At 36.4% G+C, this 9,878-nt stretch overlaps 1 protein-coding gene across 1 annotated transcript; it reads right to left on the bottom strand.

Annotated features, from left to right (window-relative positions):
* Positions 1 to 7,210: 7,210 nt before the first annotated feature.
* LOC147626545 (chaperone protein dnaJ 8, chloroplastic-like) lies at positions 7,211 to 8,690 on the bottom strand. The gene is made up of 3 exons (XM_086816950.1): positions 8,181 to 8,690; positions 7,978 to 8,049; positions 7,211 to 7,658 (listed from the first exon to the last, which is right to left on the bottom strand). The coding sequence occupies exons 1-3, from the start codon at positions 8,421 to 8,423 to the stop codon at positions 7,500 to 7,502; spliced, it is 474 nt and encodes a 157-aa protein (XP_086673076.1). The 5' UTR covers positions 8,424 to 8,690; the 3' UTR covers positions 7,211 to 7,499.
* Positions 8,691 to 9,878: the final 1,188 nt, after the last annotated feature.

The raw sequence follows: 9,878 nt of genomic DNA, 5'->3' as shown, positions 1-9,878 counted from the left end.
GGTCAAAAGTATTCAAAGATGGTCAAAATAGAAAAAATATTTGTAATATCAAGAGAAGAACAGGTGAAAAGTTTGCATGAAATTGGGCAAAATGATTTGTCAAGGTGCATAATATTGGGGTGGGTAATATCAAGGAGACAGTTCTTGTGAAAATGGCATAGGACCGAATCAGACGACCACATGGCAATGCATCATCAATGTAATGATCAAGGTGACATAATCAGTAGAATGAATGAATGCCACATGGCAAGGATAATTGTTATCTTGCATGTATTATCATATGGACATGTGGACCATTATCTCGCATGTATTGTTGTACCACTTTTTCTTGGAGAGCACACTCCACATGTGTGGTATTAAGTATAGTTGCTCACTAATGAATTACAACACCTTAAACACAATGATAATCTTACATAGCCTTGTTTACAATACCATGAAAGATAAGCTTCTTGCGGCTATCAAGCTTGATATACAACCTCCAACCATTTCGTAGTGATTGTAAACCTTAATATATTAGGTACACATCTATATTAGACATTCATATTTTTAACTTGGTGTAGCCTTAACATATATGGGGTGCACATAGAGTTTGCATAACTAAGTAGGCATAGAATGAAACACAATGCAATCCAATTTAAATAGTAAGCATCGTTATACTCAAAATCAAATGTTCCCTCTTAACACACATGAAAGGTGGAATATTATAAATAACAAGTACCATTGGCCATGTTGATCATCTAGATAGTTGAAGGAAAAAAGGATTTAACCCATCAAGCGTAATCCTTAACATTTCGTGGTTCTATTGTAAGGTCCCTCCCAAGCCATGTATGTTTGTGTCTCTTTTAATATAGATTTCAATAAGGAAAGATGTATGTTTGTGTCTCTTTTAATATAGATTTCAATAAGGAAAGAGAGTGTACTAGGAGAAGAGTGAGACAATAAGGCTAGAAACATTAGGAAAGTGTTAGAATAAAAATATTAGCTCCAAAAATCCTAAAAGAAATAAGAAGATAAGAATAGTTCTATTAAAAGATAAGTATCTTCAAAACTAGAAATTCTAATTTAGGTGATAAGAGGTCATATTTAGAGTACTTTTACATATTTAGAGTCCATGTATACTAAAAATGTGAAAAAGCAACAAGTTTCTAAAGATGACCCGTTTGTGGCTATATACAGACGTTTTTGCCTATTCTACCCACTTAGGCATGTAGACTAGATGTCTTCCAGTTCTTTTGACTGGTTATTTCAATCGTAAGAGAAGGCATTAGAAGACTCTATTTTCATATGTCAAGTTCTAAAGCTCTTGTTATCGAGCAAAGGTAACGACGATAAACGACAAATTTCTATAAGGTATATACATATTTTGTTTTTCAATTATATATCATTCTTTTAGGGGTTGAGGTATGGCCCCAGCTTCTCTATTAATTGTTAATAGTGATCTATTTGATTGATTTACTATTTAAAGTTTGTATTCTTTTAAACAACATCATATGTCTTAATAAAGAATGTTAATAGTGATCTATTTGATTGGTTTACTATTTAAAGTTTGTATTCTTTTAAACAACATCATATGCCTTAATAAAGAATGTCTTATCGCAATCTCAAGTTGAAATGCTAAAATCTTTGTGAAAAGGATTGTTTTCTTAAGAAGGTAACATGGATTCTAGTCCTATGGTTTAGTTGAGTAAATGGATTGTTATCTTGGTTAAATTAAGGTACAGGAACAACTTCTTCCTGCCTTGACGCTGCCTCGTTCTTGTGCTTGTGTAGTCGGACGACGGAGACATTAGTAAGGCCTAGAGTTGGCCCATGGTATCCCTCATACCATTGGGAGAATGAGGTTCATCAATTGAGGCGAGTGATTGTGATTCTGCCTAGTTCTGAGAGCCCAAGCTAGTGCAGTGAATTAGCCCACCCTAGTGCGCAGACATCCCTCTGAGGGGCGGGAGGATCGAGCGATGGAGCCTGAGAGGGCGACAGGCTGGCTTCAGTCCTCGCCAACCGCCGACGATGAGGTGTATGGTCCCGTAGGGTTTTACCAGCATGTAGAGGCTGGAAGGCCGAATTCTAGATCATCGTCAATGGTATAAAGGAAAAGAATAAGAGAGCCGATTTGGCTTGTATGAAATTGATTCATGTATAAACTTTTTTTTTAAATCTTATCTTGGCATTATTGTATTGTGTAAAAAGGCTGTTTTAACAAACCTTGTAAAAAGGGCCTTAATTAAGGAACATGTTTATTTATGTCAAACAATGTGCTAGGATTAATTAGAAAACAAATTGACGCGTGAGTAGGGTGGAAAGTGGGAGGATGGAATGCCCCGACGGCACCATCCTATAGACGGGTGGACCCGATTAGTCGGGTAGCTTTCCAACATATTAAGTGGAAGCCCTACGTTAGATAAATAGGTTCTTGGGCAATTCTATTCTAGAAGACTAGGCCAGCGGCTGTGCCTTGCATGGATGAGGAAACAAACGTTGTCTCTAGGAATCAAGACTAGTAGTTGCCCAAATTATGATCAATTACCCTATGGGTGATTTAATTTTTAGAAGACCACGCTCCCCCTACGGAATAGAACTAGGTCTTACCTATGAATCGTATCCTTGAATCTCTGCATGGTCAAGGTGTCGATGAGTAGGAAATTTTCTCCAAGATAAGACTTAGTGGACTATCTTAAGTGCTTCCCTTATTTTTGGAAGGAGGGAACCTTACAATTGGTATCAGAGCCGATCTTAGTTCCTAGGATTTGCTTTTCAAAGGTTAACTATCAAGGGATTAAAACAAGTGATTGTTTATCATATGAGGATGAATCAATCATCTCTACTGGTCATAGAAGTGATTTGAATATCCTCACATGTTGAGACAATCATCCTATGAAATTGTGCTTATATCTTGGGGGTGCATACGCAAGATATTTGTACACTAAAATTGAGAAATAAGAGTGGGGAGAAAACCTTTTTGAGGAAAAACATAGGGGTGATCAAATTAAGAAACCAGTGAGAGACTGAATAGAAGGATAGACCGAAACTTTGTTTAGAGACATTTTTAGGATATATCTCATTAGTTTGCATATTATAAATTATTAAGATTATAACTCCATTAAGGTTTGAATAGTTGACGTGTGAATGCCATCCATTGGATGCTTTACACTAGGACAATCATCCAAGATCTTGAACCCATCTCAAACAAACATGGGTCTCGAATGTGTAATTCCTAGAGGATCATGCTCTTAGATGTGTTAATCCCAAGATACTAGATGTGTAATTTTCAGAAAACTAATCATCTGAGATGTGTCAATACTAATAATCTTTGGATGTGTCAATCCCAAGGCACCAGATGTGTAATTCTAAAAAAAATGAAGATCTCAAATGTATTAATCCTGACTGCCTTCAAATGAAGATCTCAGATGTATTAATCCTGACTGCCTTCAAATGAAGATCTCAGATGTATTAATCCTGACTGCCTTCAAATGAAGATCTCAGATATATTAATCCTGACTACCTTCAAATGAAGATCTCAGATGTATTAATCTTGACTGCCTTCAAATGAAGATCTCAGATGTATTAATCCTGACTGCCTTCAAATGAAGATCTCAGATGTATTAATCCTGACTGCCTTCAAATGTGGTGCTATGATAAGTATTTGATAGTTTTAAACTTTTAATGGATACAATGAAAGAAGCAAGCTCACCCTTGCTCGCGTCTAAAAATCGTAAGAAATGCCAAATTAGTTGGAAGCATTTTTGTCAATCTACTAGAACCAGAATTAGTTATGGGATGCCATAAAATTACACCTTCGTGAAAGGTTTTGTCCTCCAGGATTTCGAGAGGATAAAATGAATGAATTTTTGGAGCTAACCTAAGAAAGGAAGACCCTAAAAGAATACCACCAAACTTTTGTTAAACTTCTCCGATTTGCTCTAGAGATGGATGAGGTAACTCTTCTCCATCGATTCATTTGGAAGCTTAATCTACCTTTAAATAACCTCATCAAGAATGTAAAACTATTCTCTATTTCAGAAGCTATAATTATAGCCAGAGACTGTGATAAAGTTTTTTTATATAGAAAGTGTCGAGAAGGACATGAGTCCTTCCATGTTAATCAAGAAGAGGTCTCCTAATTCAAGAGGAATGTCAAGCCCACCCTTGGCAACAAGGAATCATGAGCTAGAGTAAAAATTAGGTCAAGAAATAGGGATAGCATGGTTGAAGATAACCGAATTCAACAAGTATTTCTATGAGTAAATAGAAGAGGATTGGTGCAAGATTCATGTGAAGTAATGTGCATGATGAATAGAGGTATTCTACAAGACGATACTAAGATTATGAAATTGCTATCATAGGTTAGATTGCGTAAAGGATTGATTCCCTTACGTTTCTCGATGACAATTTGTTAAGTACCATATTACATGGGGGTATAGAATAAGGAATTCTAAGGTTCATAGCATTTGAGAGGTATATGGATGCATAAACTTAGGATAATAATGCCAATTAACTTTAGAATAATAGACCTTTTGAAGGCACAACAAAACAAGCCAAACACATGAAATAAGGGACTCGGAACAATGTTTAGATAAAAGAAGATTTCTACCTAGTGGGGACACCACTTTGAAAGAGATAGGAGGATTTACTTAGATACTACCCCAGCTCGCGAGATGAGGACATCTCGAATCTTTTAAGTGGGAGAGATTGTAAGGTCCCTCCCAAGCCATGTATGTATGTATGTGTCTCTTTTAATATAGATTTCAATAAGGAAAGAGAGTGCACTTAGAGAAGAGTGAGACAATAAGGCTAGAAACATTAGGAAAGTGTTAGAATAAAAAAATTAGCTCCAAAAATCCTAAAAGAAATAAGAAGACAAGAATAGTTCTATTAAGAGATAAGTATCTCCAAAAATAGAAATTCTAATTTAGATGATAAGAGGTCATATTTAGAGTACTTTTACATATTTAGAGTCCATGTATACTAAAAATGTAGAAAAGCAACACGTTTCTAAAGATGGAGCGTTTGTGGCTATATACAGATGTTTTTGCCTATTCTGCCCGCGTGGGCTTGTAGACTAGATGTCTTCTGGTTCTTTTGACTAGTTATATAACCATATTTTGAGTTTTTATCAGAGAGTTATAGCTGAAACAATTTGCTAATTCTATTAGGGTCTCTACACAGGGAAAACTATAAGAAGGCAGCAAGTAGCCTTAAGGTAATCCTAGAGCTTGAGATGTATATATCCCTTCATTCTTATCTAATATCTTCGAAGAGAAGGTTATATTACTATGGTCTTTCAGAGGAAGAGACCAAAACTCCATAGCTTTTCTTTTAATGAAAGAATAGTATGCTGTAGCCCATGCAAGAGAAGGCTATTTTGCCATAGACCTTCGAAAGAGAGAAAAGTCACAGTACGAGTAAGAGGAGATAAAGCCTGGGGATGATCAGATGATTTCAATCATAAGAGAAGGTATTAGAAGACTCTATTCTCATATGTCAAGTTCTAAAGCTAATGCTAAAATCTTTGTGAAAAGGATTGTTTTCTTAAGAAGGTAGCATGGATTCTAGTCCTATGGTTTAGTTGAGTAAATGGATTGTTATCTTGGTTAAATTAAGGTACAGGTATAACTTCTCCCTGCCTTGATGTTGTCCCGTTCTTGTGCTTGTGTAGCCGGATGGTGGAGACAGTAAGGCCTGGAGTTGGCCCATGGTATCCCTCATACCATTGGTAGAATGAGGTTCGCCGATTGAGGCAAGTGATTTTGATGCTGCCTAGTTCTGAGGGTCCAGGCTAGTGCGGTGAATTAGCCCACCCTAGTGCGCAGACATCCCTCTGAGGGGCGGGATGATTGAGCGATGGAGCCTGAGAGGGCGACAGGCTGGCTTGAGTCCCTCACCAGTGGTGGCCGACGATGAGGTGTATGGTCCCGTAGGGTTTTGCCCAACATGTAGAGGCTGGAAGGCCAAATCTAGATCATCAGCGGTATAAACGAAAAGAATAAGAGAGCTGGTTTGGCTTGTATGAAATTGATTCATGTATAAACTTTTTTTTTAAATCTTGTCTTGGCATTATTGTATTGTGTAAAAAGGCTGTTTTAACAAACCTTGTAAAAAGGGCCTTAATTAAGGAACATGTTTATTTATGTCAAATAGTGTGGTAGGATTAATTAGAAAACAAATTGACGCATGAGTAGGGTGGAAAGTGGGAGGATGGAATGCCCTGATGGCACCATCCTATGGACGGGTGGACCCGATTAGTCGGGTAGCTTTCCAACATATTAAGTGGAAAACCTACGTTAGATAAATAAGTTTCCGGGCAATTCTATTCTAGAAGACTAGGCCAGCGACGGGCGGCTATGCCTTGCATGGATGAGGAAAAAAACGTTATCTCTAGGAATCAAGACTAGTAGTTTCCCAAATTATGATCAATTACCCTATGGGTGATTTGATTTTTAGAACTAGGTCTTACCTATGAATCGTATCCTTGAATCTCTGCATGGTCAAGGTGTCGATGAAGGGGAAATTTTCTCTAAGATAAAACTTAGTGGACTATCTTAAGATAAAACTTAGTGGACTATCTTAAGTGTTTCCCTTATTTTTGGAAGGGGGGAACCTTACATCTATGAAGAAGTCAGCCCATGTTCTGTCAATACATTAAAAGGCTTCACAATCCACCAAAACCCTTGAAGTCCCATCCATGCTACGATTCCAAGCAGGCCAATCCATGCACTTAAATATTAATGGGTACCAAAAATATGATACATTATGGATTCAAAGAAAAATGTCAAAAGGCCTTCCTTGGAACACTTTATTCTTCATCCTTAGAATGAGATTCTTTACACTTTGGACAAGAGAAGGTACATTTTGTAGGAAATCAACATGAAGAAAAGCAAACTATCATTGGTGTCATCCCTAACTGTTGCAATTCACTTAATGTTATTAACTCAATAAAAAAGCCATCACTAGAATTGATGTCATCCCTAAGTGTTATAGTTCACCTAAAGTTATTAACTTGACAAAAAATGCCATCACTATTTATATCTATTTGCAACATGTACTGTAGCATGTCCAATGTGTGACAATTAAATGCATTGTTTATAAGCCATGTTTTTTCATTAACTACATTGAATACTATAGGTAACCTAACCAAGGATCCTTATAATGTAACTTGAGTAATTGAATCAAACTTGTAAATAAAAATGAAGCTTCCTTTAAAAAGAGTGTGTACACATATTCACAAATTAAACTCATATGAAATGCTTGAGTTCTTATTGTTGTGCAAAGGTTGCAATCAAGGAGTGTTATAAAAGTGTGATTTCTACTTGAAAAAGGGCTTGATCAAAGATAATTAAGTACATGTTTGTGGTGATTAGTGTGTCTCCATAGATATAGAAACACATGGGGAGAAAGCCATTAACTTGTCCTTAATTACTATCTCAAGTGAATCAAAGAATGTTATAAAATGCGAGCTCCCATATATGTAACATATGTACAAGCTGAGGTGTTCGAAGAGATCAAAAGTTGATGTGGGAGGAGTAGTCCCTAGTGCCAGCTCCCTCCCACCCCATCCATTCTTCCCAATCCTCCCAAGAGTTATCATTCACTCCCATCATGCCTTCCATGTAAGGATTGTGAGCATTAACTTGATCATCTCTTAAATAACCCAAGGTCAGCTACATTAACAATTGCAAAACAAAAACCATATATATGAGTGTATGTTTTGAGAGCATAAGTTTGATCATGTCTTAAGAAACACAAAGAGCTGTTGCTGCAATACATATACACTAAGAACTTCATATCTTAATTAACAATCCCAAAGACGAGTTGCAATACATATACACTAAGAACTTCATGTCTTAATTAAGAAACCCAAAGACCACTACGAACTTCATGTCTTAAGAAATCCGAAGACCAGTTCCAACCAAGAACTTCACTGTAAAGAAGGTAAAAATAATCAAGGCCCACAATTGTCTGATAAATGACCTGCTTTACCTGATTGTAAGCTTGGTTTATTTTCATGAACTGGTGTTCACAAGAGTCTCCTTTGCATACATCTGGGTGGAACTGCAAGAATCAACATATATTTTCGATGAAGATGGCGACGTTGGTAGTGTTTGTGCTTGATTAATCAACAAGACAAGCTCCTAATCAAGTTTATTATCAAGGTACTATGCTAGCTTAAAATGCATAATTACCTGTAGAGCCAAGCGTCGATAAGCCTTTTTAATGTCCTGATGAGAGGCACCGAGGTCTACTCCTAGAGTGTGATGAGACTCAGAATATTGTGTAGAGCCACAGTACGCCTTAATGGTGATGGCTGACGGCTTGCTTAATTTGATACTCTTTCGTTTGAGGTAATTAAGATTGATTACATTAAAGTTCTCTTGTGATTTCCGATTAAGCATGCTTGTGAAGTCTACTCTCATTGCAATAGCCATGGTTATATAGGACTAATTTAGAGACTAAACTAAATCAAGCAATGCGAATTCTTGTGGAATTAGTGCTTTTCTGGGCTGCGGGACGTAATTAGTCAAATAATATGAAACGTATATCTACATTAATAATACGTATAATAAGAGATACCTGTAGTACAGGAGGAGAAAATATATGCAGAGGATGTACACAGGAGAAACGTGGTAGTGTTTGGGCTAATTAATCCAGATTAATCTGCAATTAGTGAGATGGACACTCAGTGAAACCCTAATCGAAACAAAGGTGCATTATATAGAGCGATTGACGTGCCGTGCCTATGATTATGGTTCTAGAAGAGAAACAGTGCCAAACACTAAACTATACTAAAACCATCTATTAATTTCAAAATTTTAAAGATAAATCACTTTTGTTAATGTATTTCGCCGGCTGCAGGAGACAAACGCCAAATACACAGGCTGTCATTCTATTGTAAATTAGACTATTTGACTGTATTGCATCTCATTTTTCTACACGTTTTAAGATTTTTTTACACGTTTTAAGATTCTTGAGCTGATTATTTTTTATAGGCTGCCAACCTCGCTGGTTTGTTGTATTCCCTGACCGGATATGAGGTAGTATTGCATGCTGCAATCATTAAATTATTATTGGAATTAAGAACACACCATAGTTCGATCTCTTTGATTCTTATAATTCTCACACACACACACACCCTTCTCTCTCTCTCTCTCTCTCTCTCTCTCTCTCTCTCTCACACACACACACACACAGAGGCAATTTAGATAATAATCAGAAGAATAAACTAAAATTGAACTATAAAAACATGATTGCCTAGATGACTGATATATTTTTATTTTTATTTTTCAATAAAGGCATTTTTAATATTGAAGAAAAACGAAACAAGTTAAAAAAGCTGGCATCACAAAGCCAATTTCAGAGGATCATTGCTCTTTGCTGATTGCCTAGGATAGTGAGAAATCTCGGCCAGATGACTGATATATGTAGAGAACGGTTTAAACAGATATAATGACCTTAAATGACATTATAATGCTGACAAACACATTTGGTAATAAATTATTGTTATTTGTAAACAAATCACACAATGAAAAATTTGAGATCAATTCATAGAACTTTAACGAATATTGAAGTTTTAAAAAAAGAACATGGCACAAAGTTGATGAGTTCTCACCAATGGGTAGAGTCACATTAGGTCACATTAGGTCAACACAACACATTAGGTCAACACAACACATTACCCCTAAAAAATCATAGCACTTTAAAGAAGATAGCCAAAAAAAGGCCTTCACTTAAAGTTTTGCTATTCTAAATTTCTTAAAGCTTGGATGATTCCCTCACTAGTAGCCTTGCTAATAGAAAGGCTTTTGGTAGTGTAATAGCGTAAGTTTTGCAAGGGAAATAGCTTTGGTGCTTTTTTTTTCCCGAGAGCCACTTTTAAATTTTGT

This window comes from Cibotium barometz, chromosome 22 (genome assembly GCF_041138505.1).
Source record: "Cibotium barometz isolate CiBa-2024 chromosome 22, ASM4113850v1, whole genome shotgun sequence".
NCBI lineage: Eukaryota > Viridiplantae > Streptophyta > Polypodiopsida > Cyatheales > Cibotiaceae > Cibotium > Cibotium barometz.
Note: the sequence above shows the minus strand (reverse complement) of the source record. Positions and strands in the feature narration are given on the sequence as shown.

What these genes read in the sequence shown, in the direction of transcription:
- LOC147626545 (XM_086816950.1), bottom strand. Translation starts at nt 8,423, where the DNA reads ATGGCTATTGCAATGAGAGTAGACTTCACAAGCATGCTTAATCGGAAA. An exon ending in ATCGACGCTTGGCTCTACAG is followed by an intron (nt 8,050 to 8,180) that starts GTAATTATGCAT and finishes TGATTCTTGCAG; the next exon opens with TTCCACCCAGATGTATGCAA. An exon ending in TAAACCAAGCTTACAATCAG is followed by an intron (nt 7,659 to 7,977) that starts GTAAAGCAGGTC and finishes TTGTTAATGTAG; the next exon opens with CTGACCTTGGGTTATTTAAG.